The sequence below is a fragment of the Ylistrum balloti genome, unplaced genomic scaffold, assembly GCF_031769215.1.
Source record: "Ylistrum balloti isolate Yb309-2 unplaced genomic scaffold, AGI_CSIRO_Ybal_v1 Utg370666, whole genome shotgun sequence".
NCBI lineage: Eukaryota > Metazoa > Mollusca > Bivalvia > Pectinida > Pectinidae > Ylistrum > Ylistrum balloti.
The window spans coordinates 349,564-376,634 of record NW_026782403.1 but is presented as its reverse complement, the minus strand read 5'-3'; the positions used below and the strand labels follow the sequence as shown (position 1 = coordinate 376,634).

The window sequence follows — 27,071 nt, the reverse complement described above, 5'->3', positions numbered from 1 at the left end:
CTCAATACTTTGATATTTTTAACTAAACACTTTGATATTTTCACTGAACACTTTGATATTTTTCACTGGACACTTTGATGTTTTTCACTGAACAATTTGATATTTTACACTGAACACTTTGATATTTTTCGCTGAACACTTTGATATTTTTCACAGAACACTTTGATATTTTTCACTGAACATTTTGATATTTCTAACTGAACACTTTGATATTTTTCACTGAACACTTTGATATTTTACACTGAACACTTTGATATTTTTCGCTGAACACTTTGATATTTTTCACAGAACACTTTGATATTTTTCACTGAACACTTTGATATTTTACACTGAACACCTTGATATTTTTCGCTGAACACTTTGATATTTTTCACAGAACACTTTGATATTTTTCACTGAACACTTTGATATTTTACACTGAACACCTTGATATTTTTCGCTGAACACTTTGATATTTTTCACAGAACACTTTGATATTTTTCACTGAACACTTTGATATTTTACACTGAACACTTTGATATTTTTCGCTGAACACTTTGATATTTTTCACTGAACACTTTGATATTTTTCACTGAACACTTTGATATTTTACACTGAACACCTTGATATTTTTCACTGAACACTTTGTTATTTGCACTGAACACTTTGATATTTTCACTGAACACCTTGATATTTTACACTGAACACTTTCTTATTTTCACTGAACACTTTGATATTTTTACTGAACACTTTGATATTTTTCACTGAACACCTTGATATTTTTCACTGAACACTTTGTTATTTTCACTGAACACTTTGATATTTTCACTGAACACCTTGATATTTTTCACTGAACACTTTGTTATTTTCACTGAACACTTTGATATCTTTACTGAACACTTTGATATTTTCACTGAACACCTTGATATTTTTCACTGAACACTTTGTTATTTTCACTGAACACTTTGATATTTTCACTGAACACCTTGATATTTTCACTGAACACTTTGATATTTTTACTGAACACTTTGATATTTTTCACTGAACACTTTGATATTTTTCACTGAACACTTTGATATTTTTCACTCAACACTTTGATATTTTTAACTGAACACTGATATTTTACACTGAACACTTTGATATTTTTAACTGAACACTTTGATATTTTTTACTCAACACTTTGATATTTTCACTGAACACTTTGATATTTTTCACTGAACACTTTGATATTTTACACTGAACACCTTGATATTTTTCACTGAACACTTTGATATTTTTCACTGAACACTTTGATATTTTTCACTCAACACTTTGATATTTTTAACTCAATACTTTGATATTTTTAACTAAACACTTTGATATTTTCACTGAACACTTTGATATTTTTAACTGAACACTTTGAAATTTTCACTGAACACTTTGATATTTTACACTGAACACTTTGATATTTTTCGCTGAACACTTTGATATTTTTCACAGAACACTTTGATATTTTTCACTGAACACTTTGATATTTTCACTGAACACTTTGATATTTTCACTGAACACCTTGATATTTTCACTGAACACTTTGATATTTTTCACTGAACACTTTGATATTTTACACTGAACACCTTGATATTTTTCACTGAACACTTTGTTATTTTCACTGAACACTTTGATATTTTCACTGAACACCTTGATATTTTACACTGAACACTTTCTTATTTTCACTGAACACCTTGATATTTTTCACTGAACACTTTGATATTTTTACTGGATAATTTGTTATTTTCACTGAACACTTTGATATTTTCACTGAACACCTTGATATTTTTCACTGAACACTTTGTTATTTTCACTGAACACTTTGATATCTTTACTGAACACTTTGATATTTTCACTGAACACCTTGATATTTTTCACTGAACACTTTGTTATTTTCATTGAACACTTTGATATTTTCACTGAACACCTTGATATTTTCACTGAACACTTTGATATTTTTACTGAACACTTTGTTATTTTCACTGAACACTTTGATATTTTTACTGAACACTTTGATATTTTCACTGAACACTTTCTTATTTTCACTGAACACTTTGATATTTTTACTGAACACTTTGATATTTTTCACTGAACACCTTGATATTTTTCACTGAACACTTTGTTATTTTCACTGAACACTTTGATATCTTTACTGAACACTTTGATATTTTCACTGAACACCTTGATATTTTTCACTGAACACTTTGTTATTTTCATTGAACACTTTGATATTTTCACTGAACACCTTGATATTTTCACTGAACACTTTGATATTTTTACTGAACACTTTGTTATTTTCACTGAACACTTTGATATTTTTACTGAACACTTTGATATTTTCACTGAACACTTTCTTATTTTTACTGAACACTTTGATATTTTTACTGGATAATTTGATATTTTCACTGAACACTTTGATATTTTCACTGAACGCTTTAATATTTTTACTGGATAATTTGATATTTTCACTGAACACTTTGATATTTTACACTGAACATTTTGATATTTTACACTGAACACTTTGATATTTTACACTGAACACTTTGATATTTTCACTGAACACTTTGATATTTTTCAGTGGACGCTTTGATATTTTTCATCGGAAACTTTTATCATGTTTTCTGAAACTTTATTTTAAAAACATCAAAGTTTCCACCTCATGCGATGTTATTGATCAAGAAACAAATAATATCCTCTACAAATTGTATACTTCAAGCTTTCGATTGATGTGTTGTCTCGCATCAATAAATAAATCGTTACAATTGTTACATAATCAAATAGTGATCAGAACGAACATAACTAAAATATATGAATATAGACAACCGGATGATATAGTTGTTTTTCAATACCTTATCTGTACAGCGTCTGTTAATTTTCTGATGTGACTATTGAATAACAGATTAGTTATGTCTAGTAACTGTAAAATGTTACCAATCCTTCATTATTCCGTCAAGACTTCCTCCTTTACTGATACAAACAATTACAGCCCTACTCTGAGCACTTTTGATACAAATTTACATTTATCATGTTTAAAGAAAGAATTATTCATAGCAAACCACACTATCGGAGAGCAGTCGATGAAAATATAAAGATTATAAATTGGTTTGGAGTCGGACAGTCCGATAATTCAATAGACTTCAAAAGTAGGGTGAAGCGATTTCTTTGAAAATTATGTTTATTCATGTCTTTTTGTCGCAGTGATTTTAACGTTAATCAATCAAAGGCTACAACTGGAATTAACTGCACGTCAGGAACTACTTCATTTCAATCTCGTTAACCAATCAAAGTTTACACGTCAAATCACCCTGCCTCAGGAACTACTTCATTTCAACCTTGTTAACCAATCAAAGTTTACATGTCAACTCTCCGCGCCTCAGGAACTAATTCGTTTCAATCTCGTTCACCAATCAAAGGTTGCATTTCAAATGCCTTGTGTGCCAGGAACTACTTTTCATTTCCATCTCGTTTACCAATCAAAAACTGCATTTCAAATTCCCCGTGCATCAACAACTACATCTTTTCATTATCAATTCCCAAAATGTTGTTCGGACCTTATGTATCAAACGTTAAATCAGCGATAAATTGTATATCCTAAAAAGATAACCAAAGTTCACTTAACAAATGAACATACGAGCAGTGTATTTCGTGGTAAAAAATTAGAATTGTGTGTATGACGTTGAGACATGTGCTTGATTTTCGTGTATGCTCGTTCGTATACCTGTTGGTTCCAGTGTTGTACAACTTTGTTCTCATTTGAGAAGGCGGTGTTATTTCCATGGCGGGTGTTGTCGATGAAGCAGAAGACGTTTACTCTTCCGGAACACCTTGTTTAATTTTCCTTATATTTTTTATGTAGACTCCGTATAAATCTTTCTTGTGTTCATAGTTTACTCTGTTTTTAATGAATTTGGGATTAGATTATAATTGTGTTGACATGTCGATAATTTCTTTGTTGTTTTTTGTATGATTATAACTGGCATTTTCATGTTTTTCTGAGATTCTTATTGGTTCGTGTAAATATAGTAATTATTGGATTATTGATGTCTTGATAGCCCTTTTGGTTTCAATGATCAGACTTTGTTGATATTTTCAGGTTGTTTTACTGTCACATACACAGTTCTTAATAACAATAACAGTATATATGTATCCATAGTTACAGATATCTAATGGACATTTGTATAATATCGCCATCACATACTTATGAACATACAAACACCCCAATGCAGGAAAAGGATACCTATTGTGATGATGTCTTTCCGAACCGTCAATGAAAACAAAGCTAATAATGCTTGAGATTGTGTGGTCGGTCATACAGCTGATAGAGACAAATTGGTGTCCGAAAACGAGAACCTATATAGACTGAAACAACACGGCCATTTTACAAATATATTGTGTTGGGTGGGGTAGGGAGGGGAAATCCTCGATACTTCAGAGGTTACGGTCACTTTCGCTCTCTGCATACACCTCTGGAACATGTCATGGCAAAATTTCAGGCACAAGCGAAGTAATTTGATTCGTTCAAGGAGAAAAAAAACCTGACCAACCACAGGCTCCCACCCTCCTTTGGAGATTACAAAGGATCGACACACAACTTCAAAGCCATTACAATTATTGTTATGCGACCCCAAAATTCGTTTGATGTACATCAAAGGATCAAAGTAGTCTTTTCGTCTTGTCCACACGGTATCGCACATGGAATCCTCAATTTGCTAGGATCTGGTTTATCGTGATCGTATCTCCCGGAATTTCGAGGATAGGAAGGGGGTGGAGTTGTATTAGTTATTCTGTCTAAATGCTGCGGCGTGCTCTTTATTTTCCTGTTTGTTTAGGTATGAGAACGAAAGAAACTAAGTACCACTTAAAATCATGTACAGTTCATTACGTACCGTACAGAAGCAAATCACAAAAGCAGACTTCGAAAGATGTACTGAAGAGTGTACCACAAAAGGTTAATCGAACAATGAATGTGAGTGACTTTAATATATATATATATATATATATATATCCGATCGCGTACTATTGTAGCTTCGTATGTAAAATAATCTACATCTAGACTGACAGCAGCAATATCAACTCTACCCCACTGAGCGCCAGGAGCGACCCATCCAATATGATGGAATACAATAGGATTGTGTTTACAAATCTTCGCGTGACATACCGTGAAGCTACAAACTGATTTTTGATGTATTTTTGTTTGAGAATGTGTGAACTAGTGGGTGCCTTATATAAATTTGATCAGTGAAGTAATAACGACAGTACGGACAAGTCAAGTGAATTGTCAAATTTTCGAGGCAACATGCCCTTTATCAACATACAAACATTACATAAATTACACCACATACATAGAACATAATAGAAATACAAAGTTATAAATCTAAATCGAGAGCAGTGATGTAAAATTAAGGTGTCTCGATAATCTCTTCGGCCGATGGACGCCGAAGGCCCTTTATAAGAGACAAATGAACCATCTTAAGTTGGTGTATGGAACATGTTTTATATCGATTTCTGTATGTTTTGCAATGTAGACACTTAGCGTATATGTGATCGCAACGAAACCAATTGTATGTCACACTACGAGGTAGGTAGTCTGCCGGTACATCTCGCGGTATATGTAAGTATGTATATATATAAACAAAAATTCGTCATTGATTCATTGTAATAAACGGTTATCATTGTAGCTATTTTTTTCGGTCATCATTTCCCGGATCATTGACTAACGCTCTTTTCACGTTAACACAATGTTACAAGTCTACGGAAAATGTTTTCCGACAAAATGTTACCGAAGGTGTACCGCATCAAGTGTCTCACTGAAAGACAATGACGGAAAAGATATACCCAAATAGGGCCCCGCATACCAGTATATCTGAACCACAAAAATAAAGCCTTTCTAAGAGCAGACACGTTATCAGTTTGGACTGCTTTAGTGTCCGACTTAATGCATAGTATACAAATACCTTAATAGACTGCCAGAAAACGTCAAACAGTAGGTATCTGAAATGAGAAAAACATCCTGATAAGGATAAAACTGTGCCTCTTAAAGCTACACCAAACATTGTTTGTTAACGAAACTGTGATGCCAAAAGTTGTGTTCCTCAAAAAACATATCAACTTCATATATCGCACATAAAACTGTACTGGAAACAGTTATAAGTACACAATGAATGTAATATCATTGTACTGAAAAAAGTGAATGTCAAAGAGTTGTGTCGCAGACAATTGTTCAGCAAAAATTTAATCTTCACTTTAATTTAGCAGCCGTAAAATGTACCAAGCAGAAACATATTCCTCACGCAAACTGTTATGACAGGAGAACTGTCGTACCGTACTAAAGTGTTTCATTTAACTTAACATGAAAACTGTTAGGCAAAGGAATATCGAAAGTGTAGTAGTGAAGTAAGTGATAATGTTGCACTGTGCGTACACAGTTTACCGTATAAATATACCGCATACCTGTCAATCTTCGCTATTCATAAAGGAAAAAAATGATCGAAAGGATTTGTTCGCTACAGATCAGCACTCTTCATACAATGAACATGTTATGTGTTGGTGGATCTGTCCACGTATAGCTAAGTATACACGGTAGCTGTCCATCATATCAGCGGCAATCACACCCGAGCACGCGCTCCCCTATGTTACGGCAGCTGAATGACCCTGCCAATACACGTACTGGAAGCACAGCAGGTCTGCTAACAGGCTCCTCAGCAAATAGAATCCTACGCTACTACGGGCGGGGAGTGGATTTCACCCTCCGCATTAAATATGTACCCAACATTAACTTTTCCTGTTCCAAAAGTTATTTGCTGCTTTAGGCGACTTATAGGATTTTAGATGATTTCGTCAAAAACGGAAGGCATTATGGAAAGTTAACCAATTCGTGTGGGACCTTGGAACTCCGAACGTCGATATGTCAAGCGATAACCTTTCTCAGGTGTATCCTGATAACGGGACAAGTTACCAATATGACTGGAACCCGGAGCAATGGCACGCCGAAATCCGAAAGTACATATTTCCGGATGTGTATGAGTGGGTTTTTGTGGCCCTTTATGTCGTCGTGTTCACCGTGGGACTTGGAGGGAACTTTATTGTCTGTTATGCCGTGTGGAAAAATAAACACCTTCGGACGGTCACGAATTACTTCCTTGTGAATCTGGCGTGTGCTGATTTTATTGTGATACTAATATGTCTACCATTCACGCTCGTTCAGGATATATCTCAGTCGTGGTTGTTTGGTCTCGTCATGTGTAAACTCGTCATCTACATACAGGTAAGACTTCCCTAACTAAACGTAACTATATTTGGACCGATGTTAAAACGATGCACTGGTCTTGTATTAGCCGGTCAATGTTATCTCATCTATACAGGTAAACTTGTTTCTTATATAAAAGTAAATCTTATCTCTTTATGCATTTAAAAGTATGTCTTCTCTATACAGATAAAACTTGTCTTTTATATACAGGTAAAATATGTCTTCTATATACAGGTAAAAGTATGTCTTCTATATATAGGTTAAACTTGTCTTTCATATAAAGGTAAAACTTATCTCTGTATGCAGGTAAAAATATGTCTTCTATATACAGGTAAACTTTGTCTTTTATATAGATAAAACTTACATATGTATACAGGTAAAACTTGTCTCTTATATACAGGTAAAACTTGTCTCTTATATACAGGTAAAACTTGTCTCTTATATACAAGTAAAACTTGTCTCTTATATACAGGTGAAACTTGTCTCTTATATACAGGTAAAACTTGTCTCTTAAATAAAGGTAAAACTTGTCTCTTAAATACAGGTAAAACTTGTCTCTTAAATACAGGTAAAACTTGTCTCTTAAATACAGGTAAAACTTGTCTCTTATATACAGGTAAAACTTGTCTCTTATATACAGGTAAAACGTGTCTCTTATATACAAGTAAAACTTGTCTCTTAAATACAGGTAAAACTTGTCTCTTATATACAGGTGAAACTTGTCTCTTAAATACAGGTAAAACTTGTTTCTTAAATACAGGTAAAACTTGTCTCTTAAATACAAGTAAAACTTGTCTCTTAAATACAGGTAAAACTTGTCTCTTAAATACAGGTAAAACTTGTTTCTTATATACAAGTAAAATTTGTCTCTTATATACAGGTAAAACTTGTCTCTTATATACAAGTAAAACTTGTCTCTTAAATACAGGTAAAACTTGTCTCTTATATACAGGTAAAACTTGTCTCTTATATACAGGTAAAACTTGTCTCTTAAATACAGGTAAAACTTGTCTCTTATATACAGGTAAAACTTGTCTATTATATACAGGTAAAACTTGTCTCCTATATATAAGTAAAACCAATCTTCTATGTTCAGGTAAAACTTGTCTCTTATATACAGGTAAAACTTGTCTCCTATATATAAGTAAAACCAATCTTCTATGTTCAGGTAAAACTTGTCTCTTATATACAGGTAAAACTTGTCTTCCGTATACAGGTAGAACTGGTCTTCTATATATAGTTAAAACTTGACTCTGTATACAGGTAAAATCTGTCTTTATATACAGGTAAAAATTGTCTTTTAGATATAGGTAAAACTTGTCTAATCGTCTAATTTATATACAAGTGAAACAAATAAAACGCCAGAAATGAATAATTGAAGGAAAACATGCATGATAATTTCATTATCTTTTCAAAATGTGATATCCATACGAAAGTTAGTAGTGAATGACACTGCAAATGAAATAAAGAGCACGTTCAGTGTCAAAACGGCATTGAAAGCACGAATTCTGCTTGTCAATTGTGTTATCTCCTAGAGGTGTTGAGAGCCAATTACACGTAACATCGTCCCCTGAACATGTTCATCTGTGTAAAGATACGGCACCAGATTTGTGGTATCAACGTGTGATATAATTTGTTTTTCGTGTATACACGCCCACTAAGCCGTATTTTGTCTTAAGGGTGTCCAACAGTATAAGCAATAGAAAGACGAGGGATATTTTTGTTCAACAAAACTAAGGAAATATACTCTGTCTCAAACTATTCCTCAATGATAGTGAAAATTGAAAATATGCAGTAGAACCATTATTTCTCATGAATTCTTTACCAGGAAAACAATTCCGTTATCAAGACTGGTCCATGAAGCAAAATTTGTTTCTCTTCATGGGAAATTATATTCGTTCTAATAAACTAATCATATCATAATGTCTGGTTATCATATGAGTGGATTAATTGCCACACCTTTTGCACTGTAGTACAAATGATGAAGTTATTTTTTCAGCCAGTTGAAGTAAAAATATTTGTCTGTTAGTAATATTCGTTTTTCCTAAGATTTCCATAAGTGACACATTTTAGTTATTTTTTATTTCATTACCTTTGTGACTAGTTATTGTATAACATAGAATATTCGTTTCTCGATTTCTGTGATTTTCAGCAGTGGCAGTAATATTCGATATTGATACAATTTTTAGTAATGGAAATAAATTTTGTTATACATACGAGTTTTGCCAATGATCGTAATATTCGTTCCTCGCACGATTTTCAGCTGTGGTAGAAATATTTGTTTCTCATGCGACTTCCAGCTGTGGTAGAAATATTTGTTTTAGCATGGTAACCCAGCTCAGAGACTGCAGCTTGTTATTTGTTTTACATATCTTATAAACAAAAATCAACAGAGAAAAGAAATGTTGTCAAATGGTCATTTATTAAATGACAGGAACATTTCAAATACACCCATAATATCAATCAATGTTGTTATTTATTATATAGATCTGAATGACATTAATTTCAGTCTATGGTCGAAATATTTGTTTCTCACACGATTTTCAGCTGTGGTAATATTTGTTCCTCACACGATTTTCAGCTGTGGTAGTAATATTTGTCTCTCATACGATTTTCAGCTGTGGTAGAATTATTTGTGTCTCATACGATTTTCAGCTGTGGTAGAATTATTTGTGTCTCATACGATTTTCAGCTGTGGTAGAATTATTTGTATCTCATACGATTTTCAGCTGTGGTAGAATTATTTGTTTCTTATTCGATTTTCAGCTGTGGTAGAATTATTTGTATCTCATACGATTTTCAGCTGTGGTAGAATTATTTGTATCTCATACGATTTTCAGCTATGGTCGAAATATTTGTTTCTTATTCGATTTTCTACTGCGGTAGTAATATTTGTCTCTCACACCAGATACTTGTGAATACGCTTCCTCGGGATAATTGATACCGTTCCCGCTGTATGTGGTACTGACGTCCTCGTTGTTAAAGAATTAACGACCTTTCTTTTATAAGTTAAAGCTATGCCATTACAGCTGATCTGGTTATAGTTTTGGTGGTATATATAATTGCATAGGTCGTGGAAACTTTAACTTATCCATACAAGATTAAAACAGTATCAAGGGTAGTGTAATTGTCGGCAATTATGTGATATCTTCGTCGTGTCCCCTTAACGGAAATGTTTGTGTTTTTTTTTCAATAGAAGCATATTTCCGGTCACCTACAAAATTCGTATCCATGGTTATGTTGTTTTATTGTTGCCGTCACTGACTGTGATACACACTAGTCGTTTATTACATTTGTAGACTCGTAAATGAATACGAACACGCGATTCACTGTTTACACGTATCATCTAAACAAATAGCTTAATCTTATTTTAAACTTTCACAAGTTGATCTTAACACAATTTTTTTAAATCAAATTCCATTTCAATAACTGAAATTTGAAAATTGGGTCAACATTTGATTTTCTTTGGATTTATCTATATGGTGTACATATTACTACAGACATATGCTACTGGGCTACTGATAAAAGGACTTACTTCATTAGATATTTTTCCATGATTATACGCTCTTATCTGGTCACTTCCCAATGAGAATTGTCGTATCCGTCCGACGTCCGTTAAATACACATCTATTTTGTATATGTTGATTATTTACTCATTTCTGTAGGTTGTTTCATGGATGAATGGAGATTGGGAAACACGTCATGCTGGGGTCAAAATCCCCATCTAATGATTATCGAAATTAAATTGAACTATTATCTGATTAGGAGTACCGATCACCGGTGTGAAATGTTCAAAAGAGACGAATTTAGAAAAGTCGTCACCGCTAACACTCTGGGGTATAGATAGATAGATAAAGAATTACCTCCCCTGGGAAGCGAGGTGAAGATTCATGACTGGGAAACTCGCTATCTGTACAGTATAATTTTGTCGAACTGTATGTATCATTATCGTCTGTTTTACTCAGTGCTTCCATAAAAAAATGAAAATAAATTCCATTACATAAAAAGGGAGTGCAATATGTACAAATGTGTATCTATATGTACGTGTGTATATTTGATGAATCGTTTCACACGAATATGCCCTGTGCACCGTTGACATGTCACCAGCATCCTCTAGCTTGACTTCATGCATAATGCATGTATTTATATTTTTGTCGTTATATTATACGACCGAAATAAACCCCGATTCACATTACAGTTAGTCCTGACAGTCATATGTTATTTATAAAGCTTGTGACGCAATAGAAACGATAATTTAAAGAGATAACGGTGCAGCGATGCCACGTTATTCATATTGTCGTAATTTGTATTGATTTTTCATTTCTCGTTTTTCGTTTGCCTCCTGGGTTTATCGCCTCATGTACAGCCAGGGTCAGTTTGAGGGGAAGGTGGGTTTATCGCCTCATGTACAGCCAGGGTCAGTTTGAAGGGAAGGTGGGTTTATCGCCTCATGAACAGCCAGGGTCAGTTTGAAGGGAAGGTGGGTTTATCGCCTCATGAACAGCCAGGGTCAGTTTGAAGGGAAGGTGGGTTTATCGCCTCATGAACAGCCAGGGTCAGTTTGAGGAGGAGGCGAGTTAATCGCTTCATGAACAGCCAGGGTCAGTTTGAGGGGAAGGTGGGTTTATCGCCTCATGTACAGCCAGGGTCAGTTTGAGGGGAAGGTGGGTTTATCGCCTCATGAACAGCCAGGGTCAGTTTGAGGAGGAGGCGAGTTAATCGCTTCATGAACAGCCAGGGTCAGTTTGAGGGGAAGGTGGGTTTATCGCCTCATGTACAGCCAGGGTCAGTTTGAGGGGAAGGTGGGTTTATCGCCTCATGTACAGCCAGGGTCAGTTTGAGGGGAAGGTGGGTTTATCGCCTCATGAACAGCCAGGGTCAGTTTGAGGAGGAGGCGAGTTAATCGCTTCATGAACAGCCAGGGTCAGTTTGAGGGGAAGGTGGGTTTATCGCCTCATGTACAGCCAGGGTCAGTTTGAGGGGAAGGTGGGTTTATCGCCTCATGTACAGCCAGGGTCAGTTTGAAGGGAAGGTGGGTTTATCGCCTCATGAACAGCCAGGGTCAGTTTGAGGAGGAGGCGAGTTAATCGCTTCATGAACAGCCAGGGTCAGTTTGAGGGGGAGACGGGTTTACCGTCTCATGATCAGCCAGGGTCAGTTTGAGGGGGAGACGGGTTTATCGTCTCATGATCAGCCAGGGTCAGTTTGATGGGGAAGGCGAGTTTATCGCCCCATGAACAGCCAGGGTCAATTTTAAGGGGGAGGCGAGTTTATCGCCTAATGAACAGCCAGGGTCAATTTGAAGGGGAGGCGAGTTTATCGCCTCATGAACAGACAGGGTCAATTTGAAGGGGAAGGCGAGTTTATCGCCTCATGAACATACAGGGTCAATTTGAAGGGGGAGGCGAGTTTATCGCCCCATGAACAGCCAGGGTCAATTTGAAGGTGGAGGCGAGTTTGTCGCCTCATGAACAGCCAGGGACAATTTGAAGGGGGAGGCGAGTTTATCGCCTCATGAACAGCCAGGATCAGTTTGAGGGAGAGGCGAGTTTATCGCCTGATGAACAGCCAGGATCTGTTTGAAGGAGAGGGGGGTGTCGATATCGTAGCTCGTGACTACTTCACAGAACAGCATACGGGTTGTCCGTAGCATGCCATACATATCATTTAGGGTAACATGTTCTGCCAAGCACAACCACGTAAACATAAACAGGCCTGCCTTCTGTCTTCAGTGATCATGAAATAAAAATTTGTGTATGTTTAATCCTTTCGCAAAATCATTTCTAATGATTCTCCGAAGCAACTTTTCAAGAGCCATTTGTTAAAAGGTAAATTTTAACTTGGGACACAGGAAATATTGATAAAAAGGAGAATATGTTATCAACCCTTTGGAAATCGGATTGTATATATCCTCAAGACAGATACACTAATTCTGATTATCAAGAATAAAATTACAGATTACCAGTTAGCATACACGAACATTTCCATACATCCTTGAAATTAGAAATACATTCAATCGTACATATATCAATATACCTGAAAGGGACTAAACCCTTGGATTTCTAAGATACCTTCACTTACACGTTCAGTGAAGATAATGTATCAATGATGGATTGACATTTTTGTTCAACAACACTGAAGGTTATCTGATGATTTGGTAGTTCCGTCCTAGGAACATGTACATACCTATTAGAGTGGTGTTTTAATTTCCAGTAAGAATAGCCTTGTGACTATGTAGTTATACTGTAAATGATAGGTTTTCAGTGAGACTAAACATGTGACTTTGTTTGCAACTAATGAGCAACTCCATTTTAGTAAGACCGTGGTATTGTCAGTATTTAGCGCCCGAACGTCTCGCCATTCTCCATGGTAATGTCAGTATTTAGCGCCCGGACGTCTCGCCATTCTCCGTAGTATTGTCTGTAGCGCCCGGATGTCTCGCCATTCTCCGTGGTATTGTCAGTATTTAGCGCCCGGACGTCTCGCCATTCTCCGTAGTATTGTCTGTAGCGCCCGGATGTCTCGCCATTCTCCGTGGTATTATCAGTATTTAGCGCCCGATCGTCTCGCCATTCTCCGTAGTATTGTCTGTATTTAGCGCCCGGACGTGTCGCCATTCTCCGTAGTCGATTGTCTGTAGCGCCCGTGTGTCTCGCCATTCTCCGTGGTATTGTCAGTATCTAGTGCTTGGTCCTGTAGGAATTCCCAGAGGCTCTGTTGTTACTACATACAGTAGCTTGTCCGCCATGACATACTGAAAGATCTGTTTAGCTACAGAAGAATATACAATATACCCGTTACGAACATTCCAGTATAAGCTTCCAACCACTTCAAACCTCAACATCTGATTCTGTTTCAAACCCCAGGTTCATTAACGGGTAACAGTGTCCCCTTGTAGCTGGTACCGTCATTCGTTATAAGTCATTCTAACTGGACTCGCTATTCAGAGGGATGGTTCGTGGTCCCTTACACAACCACTCTCCAATGACATCACATCAAATCTCCGATGTCGTTCTAAGTTTGCATCTACCTGTTGGATTTTAATGTCATCGATTTAAGATACTGTTTTGTTCTTACTCGTCAACAGCTAGGTTATTTTTTTCTGTTTTTTAATTTTTATTTATTTTTTTTTTTTTTGGGGGGGGGGGAGGGGATGGGCGGGGGAGACTCTTTGTTGTATTTAATGGCTACTTCGCTGAAATGATGGTGATGATAAATCTTAGCCTTGTCTTTTGTACCTGGTCAGTGGAGTCGATCTGTTCCACACCCTTGTTTATCAATAGATTCCGAGCCACAGCTTCCTGAAAGTGACGATGACACAATTATAGATGACAATCAAGACAAAACGTGACACATTAATGTTTCATGAGAAGCAAGCACTCAACACGCTATGATTACTCAATTAAGCGGTATATAATATATTATCGTAATTGTCTACATATCCTTATTACCACCAGGCTATGATGTAACTCCTGATGGATGTCGGTGAATGACCTCTCACAGAGGGGATGTCCGACCCCCTTCATACCCTATAGAGGTGGTGGAACGCGAATGTAACATACCGTGATAGGATTTTTGTCGGTTGCCATATGCTTTTCATGTAGGTGACCGTTGTTCGATGTGCCGGTTGTACAGGAAACTAGCCGTTCTTTCAATGTCCTTGTACACGTATAATCAAGCCATGTAAACGTTCTGGTGCAGAATAACTCCTTACTTACTACTGAATAACAAAGATTATTCCTAAGTGTGACCAAACAGATGTTTCACCTGTACATTGTGATATATTTCCGTGACCAACATGTCCATCATGTACGCTATAAGAATTGGTGCTAACCATGTATAAGGTCAAATATCACGTTGATTGAGTTCTGTTTATTAATATTTCTCTTTGAACTTTAGACCTTTGTCATATGTTGGAACGTACGTGTCGAAAGAAACGAAAAATATAAAAGGATAGTTTTGATTGAAGTATTCTTTAATGTTGTCTAATATAATGAAAAATGTTGTCTGTAATATCAAAATATAATCTCTCAATCAAACTTTCATTTTAAGATGACGTGTCTACCTAGAGTTGTCGTTCCTTACAGAAAGTATTTCGGTGTACTACGTAACAATTCGTAACTAGATTGCCTGCTACCTACATTTTTGTCCCCAAATCATTTTTAATTTTTATTTATATAGCACTCAAATAACGTACCTTAGATTTTTTTAATTATACAAACGGAATTTCATAAGTCGTTACATGTTGTTAAAAACGTTGTCCACGTTAACGTTAGGTAGGGACCTTGTAAGATCGCGGTATCTGGTTCTGTGAAAGTCAGTTTAAAGCCTTTTAATTATGGCTTGTTTAAAAAAAACTCGTTAAAGTGATTCCATGTCACGTATTAAAGTCAATGTATAGAAATTTCCATTTCCGATTGCATTTTCAGAAAGGGAGATGCTTTTCAGTGGTTTCATTATAAGTGGAATTCAAACGTTTGCGTGTGTACTTTGGCAAAATTTTTTTTTTGAGAAGCTGTATATAACCAGTGTTTTACCTTAGAATGTATTGGCGCGTGTTGGTTACCTTTCACTGCCTACAAGGACAGGGATCTCAGTTTCTAATACATTAATATCTTCTGTAATGATATTGAAATTGACACTTTTATTACCTAATAGATACACCTGAAATGTTTCACCACAGATCATGTACTGTTTCACTTCACTTCTGCCCATTTACTTGTTCGCTATTTGATATGACTGAGTTCGGCATTAAATATAAGACTCGGAAACACTGCACTACCAATTTCAATTTTAATTTTAATCAAACAGCGAGTTTGCCTTTCCAATATGGTTCAGTGATTGATTCGAGTGCACTAGAAAATCAAAAGGAAACATTTCTCATAACCAACTGTTGCATAAACAATTGCGAATGCTGTGCAGGTATGAAGTAAAATGTATGTGTATACCTAGTAAACTTCACCTGTCTGCGTACCAAATTCAACACCAATTTCAAACAGCTGATGATATAGATATATGTGCATTGCAGGTTTGACTCATTGAATTTTATAAAAAAAATAACTATATGTTTATATGTATAAGTTACACACACCGACAGCTGTACGTATCAAGTTCGGTGATGTAGGCTACCATTTCATATCCTTATAATAAATACTATTGTACGTGTTATTATGATATCATAATTGACGCCGGCTAATAAAAGATCGATTATGTAAATATATTTCACAAAAAAAAAAAATTAAAAAAATCCTACACGAGTTTTAATAATACACGCGAATACATGACCACTATACTGTTACGACTTAAGTGTTTTGTAAATGAATACAAACTAACCTCGATTATTTCGTGTGTTTAGATATCATTACCTTGTAAAACTGAGCGATATGGTATGGAAAGCATCTTTTCGTCAAAGAGATGAAAAAATATCCAACCTCCTAAAGAAAATTCTCGTCACCTCTATCCTGTCAGTTATGTCCATGTATCCTGTCAGTTATGTCCATGTATCCTGTCAGTTATGTCCATGTATCCTGTCAGTTATGTCCATGTTTCTCTACGTCACCTCTATCCTGTCAGTTATGTCCATGTATCCTGTCAGTTATGTCCATGCATCCTGTCAGTAATGTCCATGTATCCTGTCAGTTATGTCCATGTATCCTGTCAGTTATGTCCATGTTTCTCTAAATAACCTCTATCCTGTCAGTTATGTCCATGTTTCTCTAAATAACCTCTATCCTGTCAGTTATGTCCATGTTTCTATAAATAACCTCTATTCTGTCAGTTATGTCCATGTTTCTCTAAATAACCTCTATCCTGTCAGTTATGTCCATGTTTCTATAAATAACCTCTATCCTGTCAGTTATGTCCATGTTTCTCTAAATAACCTCTATCCTGTCAGTTATGTCCATGTTTCTCTAAATAACCTCTATCCTGTCAGTTATGTCCATGTTTCTCTAAATAACCTCTATCCTGTCAGTTATGTCCATGTTTCTCTAAATAACCTCTATCCTGTCAGTTATGTCCATGTATCCTGTCAGTTATGTCCATGTTTCTCTAAATAACCTCTATCATGTCAGTTATGTCCATGTTTCTCTAAATAACCTATATCCTGTCAGTTATGTCCATGTATCCTGTCAGTTATGTCCATGTTTCTCTAAATAACCTCTATCCTGTCAGTTATGTCCATGTTTCTCTAAATAACCTCTATCCTGTCATTTATGTCCATGTTTCTCTAAATAACCTCTATCCTGTCATTTATGTCCATGTTTCTCTAAATAACCTATATCCTGTCAGTTATGTCCATGTTTCTCTAAATAACCTCTATCCTGTCAGTTATGTCCATGGTTCTCTAAATAACCTCTATCCTGTCAGTTATGTCCATGTTTCTCTAAATAACCTCTATCATGTCAGTTATGTCCATGTTTCTCTAAATAACCTCTATCCTGTCATTTATGTCCATGTTTCTCTAAATATTCTCTATCCTGTCATGTATGTCCATGTTTCTCTAAATAACCTCTATCCTGTCAGTTATGTCCATGTTTCTCTAAATAACCTCTATCCTGTCAGTTATGTCCATGTATCCTGTCAGTTATGTCCATGTTTCTCTAAATAACCTCTATCATGTCAGTTATGTTCATGTTTCTCTAAATAACCTCTATCCTGTCAGTTATGTTGTTAATTCTCACAGATTCTTGTACACTTAGCCAGTCCTGCATATTCGCCTGACTTTGTTTTCAATGCAGCCTCACATTCGGCTGGCTATGTCATTAATACATTCTCACAGATTCTCGTTCACTTGACCAGTTCCGCACATTAGCCTGGCTGTGCTATCAATACAGCTTCATACATTTTTTCACATAAAAGCTAGTCCTGAAATGGTTTTAGTAGCCTTACCTAACCTTGTATAAAGGAATGTACACAATTCAGTCGGTATATATCGTTCGTGTTCTAGTAATATACATAAATAGTTAATTAACGATTGATGTACTGTTGTATCTCCATTGTACATGACGTATACACTGACATACGAACGTACTACTAATGAAAGCCACGTACCTCCAAACGAACCTAAAGACTTCCGGTACTAATTTCACGACAAAGTACAAAGTACAGCTTCACTCGGGATAGATACCGTTGCACACGGGTCCTTCTAGTTAATTTCAGTCTGACTTGACTGGTCTTCGTAAATAAATATTCTTCGTGAAAGAAGTTTAGTTAAGCATGTGATAACTTTACTTTATGTTCCATACTTCAAATGTGTTTTTCTTCGTATGGAAAATTGACACGTGACAATTTGATAACTTTATTGAATCACATTGTAAAATTTAAATTTTCATTTAATAATCAAGAATTTGTCATCGCTTGGATCGTTAACTCTGGAAAAGATCTGGTACCAGACAATGAGACAGGAATAGTACTCTCACAGTATCATTTCTGACACCAAACTACGTATTTATTATAAATACATCTAGCTGCCGTCCAGCTGTGAGACTACAGTCGTACCTTCTGGTCATGAACGACAACAGTACTAGGTAGGGTCAATGTAGGTACACACCACACAGAGGCTGTTGTTTTTGTATACAGTTAAGCTGCTTGAACATTGACACCTCACAATATGAAACCTATAAACCATTTTATGGCAGTTTACATTAATTATTTAACGATGTTCTGTTGTGTCCTGCATAATATCTGATGAAAAACAAATAAACTCCAATAATTTTGAAACAATATCTTTGTAAAATACACAACTCCACGGAATCTGCGGGCCATTTTGACGCTATAAACATTACTACCTGCGTGCCGCTGCAAAAATGCCGCAGGTTGTTGTACTGTAACCAGAAAAATCCATGATTGCTGAACCGAACTCACGTGGCAAGAAATCCGATTGGTATTATCCATAAAGAGATGTTTTTTCTTAGATTTACCATTTGAGTCGAAGTAAAAAATACTTTTGATCGCTGGAATGTACACGTATTTTCGGTACAAATGAACATTTGTGTCCCTAGTTGGTATCAATTAAGTTTCAAAGCTGTAGACAAATGGTCAATTCCCATCAACCTACAATGTTTTTTTATTGATCCCTTACAACATATCGTGCTCCCTTACTGCCGACGGGTAAAATAAAAAGGTCCCCTGTAATCACATCGTCTAGAAAAAGTTCTAAAGAGATACGATAGATAGATCTCTGCAGCCAAAGGTGGTAATGGGTTTTCCGATTAAGTTTGTCTCAGCGAAGAAAGGCGCATTGTTATAGTTCGAGGTCGCAGGTCACAGCATGATGATACCAAAGAGTTACACTGTCTGTGACGCTGAGTTTGTAACACATAGAACTTTAATATGGGAGGGGAAAACCTTGTCACGATGTGACCTATTACGTCACAGTACAGGTATGAAGTACTACGATAGAAAATTGATACAGGTGATATGCCTGAGTTAATATCGTGATATGAGACACAAATCAGCGGTCGATCGGCACCGCTGGCTATAGTTAGGGTATTTGGACTAGAAAACATGCCTTTTAGTTTTGCGTTACCTAACAAATGCCTCTTCGCCTTCACATTTTGAGATGAACAGTAACCACAGACATTTTGAAAACATTCATAAAAAAGTCTTACACGCAGTTGTCTGGCTGGTAAATGTCGGACGGCAGTGATTGTAGGTTGATTACTGCCTGATTTAGCAATATAATGCTTCTTTAAGGGGCCGCTAATAGTTCGTCGACCGATTCCGGTCATCGGAAATAGATTGTTTGGTGCAAATTTCTTTAAGTGCCATGAGTTATGCGAAAGGTCAATGTCAGAATCATGCAAACGTGTCTCCAAGGTCTTTAGTGGTAGTTTCATTGCAAGTGATTTGAGAAGAAGGGCGATCGTCTGAGGAATGTGTTTTAGAATCTCAGACTAATGACATGGACGGCTGCCTGTCATTACTAATACTACATACATGTGGACTGTCGGAAGTCTTACCTATAAATTGGCACTGAATTAGTTTATATCAATATATATCTATATATCAGAAACGTAACTAGACAAAAAGTAAACGACATCTGATCGTCCTATTAACATGTTCACCATGGTGATTGGTCTAGTAACACTGAATGAAGAGTCGAACACATTCTGCCAATACATCACAGAAGACATGGCAAGATCTGCAGGACCTAACTACTTATTAACGAAGTCTAACTTAAAGATTAGTTCAGTATTTATATACTGATATACACGTCGGACTCTGATCGCGCTACAAACCCTTTAACCTATCTTAAATACCTGTAGGACAATCCTACAATTAAACCGCTTTTCTTACCAATGAAACAATGCTGCGTAACAAACCTATCGTCCTGGTCTTACTTACATTAATAGTAATACGGCGTACATTGCATCACTATGATCCCGCACCATCATCACAATACATACCATTATCATAGTCCAACACACTGATCACAATACATACCACTATCATAGTCCCACACACTGATCACCATACATACCACTATCATAGTCCAACACACTGATCACCATACATACCACTACCATAGTCCTACACACTGATCACCATACATACCACTACCATAGTTCCACACCCTGATCACCATACATACCACTATCATAGTCCCACACACTGATAACCATATATACCACTATCATAGTCCCACACACTGATCACCATACATACCACTATCATAGTCCCACACTCTGATCACCATACATACCACTACCATAGTCCCACACCCTGGTCACCATACATACCACTACCATAGTCCCACACACTGATCACCATACATACCACTATCATAGTCCTACACACTGATCACCATACATGTCACTACCATAGTCCTACACACTGATCACTATACATACCACTATGATATTCCAATATACCACAATGATTGTTTGATCAGTTTACTCAGACAACTTTGACCTTTGAACGTTTGTATTGGGAGATTTTTTGCTACAGTTAACTCTTTTAACTGTCTATTACAGCTGCTGGGAATAATTAAACTTTTACAATTTTCGTGATGGTTGTTGTCTGTCGATGGTTAAACTTGTAACATTGATTTTCGGGAAATAGAGCTTGGTGAACATACTGTTGGTTTTCTGTTTCTTTGTTCGACACAAAACAGATGTTATTAGAATTAGATACTCAAGTATGTCTGTAGTTTCGTTGTGTTTGACTTGGTTCTTATTTGAGAACCCGACATTGTTTTAATTGGATTAGATTTAAAAAGCACGTGACGTTTATGAAATAGAACACCCTTACTTTTCCGAAACACCTGGACTGAATTAAATTTTGTTACGTCGATTTAAAATTTGAATAAGGCTTTTGTTTGCATTTTGGTATTGTGATTGACTTTTTCATCCTACATTCTTAGAGATGAGCTACCTCATATGTTATCGAGAACATAAATCTTTATCGAACGCCAACAGACATTAGTCTATTAATCAGGTCATTTTTATGGGTCGATTCATATTACGCTGACCTCGGTGCCAATCTTTTGCGATATTAGTTTTGCTCAAGGTCATCAAATCAACTCAACAGATCACCGAATAAGGGTTAGAGAAGTAAGTATGTAATGCAATGTTCCTGCTATTGGTATGTTAAGATTTCGTCTACTCCATGATCTTATCTCAGAAAATCTTTGTGAAGCCAAAATAAGTAATTGCGTGAAATATGACATCAGTAGGAAAGGAATTACACGTGTTCACCTGATCTGTCCTCCATATAAGGAAATAAGCCTGAAATTCCACTGCTCTACATAAAGACAAATACTACAACAAAGAAGAAATCAGAGTTACAGCTATGTGATGTACCTAACATATATATACATAAATACTAAGCTCCAAAGCTATCCCTATTATTGACGAGAGAGGCCGGAAATATTCCATATCAGTGCTTAGAAAGAAATCGTTGGCGCCGTTTGGAATATCCCATTAAATAGTACAGATCATAACATTCGCAACGTGTTCTGTGACATCGGCAATAATTCTGATCTACAGCGACACCTCTCAGACGGCATTGCATGGGTAACATTCATACATCGACATTAGTGTCCGAGTCGACGATGTCTGTCACTGTGGGGATTACAATGTTTCCACAGGCAGAGTGACCAAATTTCACTGGTCATATCTGGTTACCATGGCGATAAGTAAGGGACGACAAGATCAGCAGAATCGAGGTGTATAAAGCGTCACCTCTTCATATAGAATTTCACATCAGTGACGCAGCAGATAGTCAGCTGACACTGCTAACGGTCAACCTTGAATGGTCAATACAAACGTATGTCCGATAGTCATTACATAGCAGTACATCTATATAATGAATTAACAGTATCAAAGAGAATGATATCCGCTTTGTTTTACTTTTATTGTTAAAAGGCTATGTTAGCCAGTACTGGCCCTCTCCCAGTAATATAGCTTTGTTGGTTCTTGACCCACGCATGCCTGAAGCGTTTTCACTAATATGTCCTCTTACACTGTAGAATCATTATTTTCTGCATTGTTGTATAAACCTAGCTTCTTTGGAAGTTTGGAAGTGTTTCAGATCGTCAGTGTAAGTATGTCCTTTCGGCGTTTGAAGATGCCCATTAGTGTGTCTTAGATTTCATACTGGGAAACATTTCTTGGCATGGTAGAATTTTCTTTATCATACATGGTGAAGAATCTTCATGTCAAACACATGGTATCTCGAAAAAAACATCCTTTTATTTAAATCTGATTTAACCGATTTTTCTGCTGCAAATCCTATGAATTTTGTACTAAAACGATATCTCTGCACACTGACAATCTGTTAATGATAGTAAATACATTTATATCTAATCTCTACCTCATTTATTGTATTTGTTCAGCGTTTGGTGATATGACAAATCACATTATAAATGTATTTCTGTTTTGGTTAATCTGATTCCTGCATGTTGTTGTAAACAATTAAAGTTATCATACGGCAACAATTAGAGCAGTTTATTTCGAGGACCATGTTAAAAATATTATCTATATAAAGAAGGATATTCCGGGTTTAGGTTGTACAAAATACACTTAATTGAATTGTATCTTCCTACACTTTAGAATTAAATACAGTTTAGCCAAGCAATGATAAAACTCTATCATGCAGATTTTTCGTCCTTATCGTCAATGATGCTAAGGATTTAAATTTTGAATTTTGGAAAAGGCAATTATACAAATCATGTACTGAAATATGACGAGGAGGAGTACGAGGTCAATGATTCAATAGATTTCATCATTTGCACATCAATTACAGTGTGCATGACATACATTGAAATGTGGTAATACCATTACTTCAATGAATCTTATCTTAGAGTGTCAGCGATTGTGAACTGGAATCCAGTCTGTGATAATTCAAGACTGTTTCTATAATCTTAAAATGTAATCCTATGTCAACACACAATAACAGATAGCACTGCTTCAACACATAGTATTAGTAAACACCACGGCGTCAACGCTTAAAAACATGAACTGAAATAGTACCAGGAATCAAGGCCTAATTACAAGGACTGAAACACCACAGCATCAACGCCTAAACACAAGGACTGAAACACCACAGCATCAACGCCTAAACACAAGGACTGAAATAATAACACGGCGTCAACGCCTAAACACACAGACTGAAACAATACCACGGCGTCAACGCCTAAACACAAAGACAAAAATAATGCCACGAAGTCAACGCCGACTGAAAAAACTAAAAATACCACCGCGTCAACATGGAATGAGAGTTATGGCAAAATTGATTGAGGCCCTAGCACGGTAAGATTTTGAAGTTTAAAAAAATTCCATTTGTTAATCCGTTTGACTAGACCAACTTCACTTGACACTTGATTGCAAGGTTAGAAGAGAGAGGGGGAAAGAAAGGGCGTTTAGAAATAGAAAAAGTATAAGTACACAGTACTTGGTTGGTCAGAAGGACTGTACATAGATAATTTTGAAATTTAATTCGAATTCCATGGGCTTATTGGATGTCCTACATTACTGTTAATAAAAAGAAATACCATTAAACAGAATGTTATAGATTTTACGTATCTTTTGTGGTTTGGAAGTAACCTTGAGCAAATAAAAACAATTGCCTTGATACTCAACTATTTTTCCTAGACGAAGTTTTAATGGTAGCAGCTGTAATCAGGATTACTAAATGTGTTTGAATGTTGATAATCAAATTAGAAAATAATTAAAGGATCCAAATGAATGTGTATTACGACCTTTAACACTCTCGTCTTCTGGGTGATTTTAAAAGGCGTGAACCGATATCCCCCCAAGTATGCCCTTGTGGTGCTGACCTTGGCTCTCGGGTGATGCATCTCTGACAGTTATATTGAGGTAACGAAATATCGCACATTTCTTCAGGTTCAAAGAAAATTTATGCGTCACATTTGCATAAATGGTATATGAATATTCATGAATCTGTAGGAGTTACGTCAACGTGATCACAAGTCTTCAAGTCAGGCGGCAAATCGCCATAAATGTACATAATTGTTTGTATCGATTAGCTAGTTATCAAATAATAGAAATACAAAATTTCTGGTGCGTGAAATTAATGTTTACTCCGTGACACTTCAGAGAAATAACCTACATGAACCGAACATAGGCAGCGATAAGATACATCTACACTGGAATACCATGGGGAAAATCATCTAATTACGTCTCGTGTTACAAGTTGAAGAGAGAAGCCAATTATGTATTCCCTAATGATTTCTTTTGTATTGACGGCAGAAAGTTGTCGAGGTCAGAAATATATTCAAAATATTAAAAAAGAATAGATAAAGGTCTCTATCGGGAGACCAAAAATGGGTGAAAACAAGAACACATGGGCATATAATCATAATCCGGAACTGAATGATAAAAATTACAACAAATAGTTGAACAAAGTGAAACTTTTAATAAAGACTCAGGAAAAGTACAAGGAGGAAAATACTAGGTGCTCCAGAAGGGTATGCATCTTCTGCTGCACGAAACACGTCCAGCTTCATGTTGCACAAAGAAGTAGAATATTTCTCAATGAGATCACTATGACGACCTGTATCCCTTTAAACGTTGTGTTACGAATTTGTCTGTTGACGGCATCTTGCACAAAAACCGTGATATTGTGAACAGGCCCTTGAATATCGAATATGCAGGCATATTGTTATCCAGAAATGGAAATTTCAAAACCGGAAAATAACAATCATCACACTTGTCATATGGCTTGTTGGAAAGCTGTACATGTTTGTGTCGTTATAGGACAGGATCGAGATGAGCGGCTGATGTAGAACAGTCGCCATATCCTTAATTTACAATGTTGAACATAGATATTTCATCTTTGCGATGATATATGCCTTTTGCGATACCAACATGGTAAATCGTACTACACCAGTTAGAATGTAACACACACATAAATCGACGATTGTGGAGTTCTGCACATTCTTCCTGTATTATGAAACATTCAGCTTATAAATCACATTATTAAGAGGATGTTGTCGCATGGGAGCATGGTGTAGTGATCTAGTCTTGTTTCTTTAGCCAAGTTAACCTGACTTATTCCAGACGAAACCGAAATTATACCGCATTTGAGCACGAAGGCTAAATATACAATAGGCAGTCTTGTTCAATCCGTCTGACCCGTGTTGAATTTGGATGATAAGATTTGCTTAAATACCAAACGACCAAACGAAAGTTAAACAAAACTTCTGTCTGATTTGTTAACACTTCTCAAAGATTCGCACACCAAATTCGTAGATGGAATGCAGCGCAATTTGTTTTCAATTGTCTTGTTTTCATTAAAAGAAAATCTATGTCGTAAGTCTATTAAAGGACACTGTGAGTATTTATCGTTTTGATAAACAAGGATCAGTCCTCCATCATAACAAACTCAGATTTCATCACGAGTGCTGAATCAATAACATTCATTCACATACCTTATCGTGTAGTTCAGTACGAACCACTTTCTTTGTAAATTTTAACACTTTTACATTTCCTCCAACATCAGCAGTTGAATTCGGATACAAGTAATTGGTTATGTGACGCTTGGCACTCTTCAACATGTTTGACGAGTTTCATGAAATAAAAAGTAGAGGTAAATATGAACAGAATTATGACATGTTTAATATCTCAGTATGTCGTTGTCGGATCTAATCCAGCCGTGTGATATCCACGTGAAGAACCTAAGTAATAGATATACTCACCAACGTTAATTATTTGTGGTAAGTGAAACAGTATTCAATCATCAAACTTATGCTTCGTAAAGCCATTCGCTTCATCTATATCCAAATTGACCGGGACTCCTTAAGAATTCAGTTTTAGGTATGAACTGGCCGTTATATCTTCCCTGGACATTTGACCACCACCTAGTCTATCGCTATTCTAATAATGATCGCTATACGTCAATATCAATGTAAAATGTCGGTACCTCCCGGGCGGTGACAGTAGTATTGATATACCGTGCAGCACGTTATTTTTAAGGGGATATTTTCGTTATTTCACCGTAGTGATCGCGAAAATTAAGCACGTGAAACAACGAAACACATGTGCATGTCCTATCACATCCAGAGCGTGAACCTTTGATTGGTTGTAGTCTTATTAAGAGTGTTTTAAACGAAAAACGCGAAGATTTTGACCCGCGAAAATTACCAACTGTACGGTACTAAATACCGGGGACACATGATGTAGCAGTACATTTCTATAAATAAGCTAGTATGTACGGCTGTAGACCAAGAACAGGTGACCTAAGTTCTATAAGTAGTTTGTGATTGGTTCGTTGCTTATACTTGTTTCTATTTGAGAAGTGACATAAATATCTTGGGTTTCTAGAATTATTTTACAGGAGGGATGTCGCCTATGAA

The 27,071-nt window shown here is 36.2% G+C and overlaps 1 protein-coding gene across 4 annotated transcripts in view; it reads left to right on the top strand.

Annotated features, from left to right (window-relative positions):
• Positions 1–6,678: 6,678 nt before the first annotated feature.
• LOC132557378 (orexin receptor type 2-like) overlaps positions 6,679–27,071 on the top strand; it is a 68,886-nt gene continuing 48,493 nt past the window's right edge. For all 4 annotated transcript variants that reach the window (XM_060221877.1, XM_060221879.1, XM_060221880.1 and 1 more), the window contains exon 1: positions 6,679–7,270. In XM_060221877.1, the coding sequence (XP_060077860.1) occupies positions 6,911–7,270 (360 nt within the window). In that variant the 5' untranslated portion in view covers positions 6,679–6,910. The remainder of the gene's footprint in view (positions 7,271–27,071) is intronic.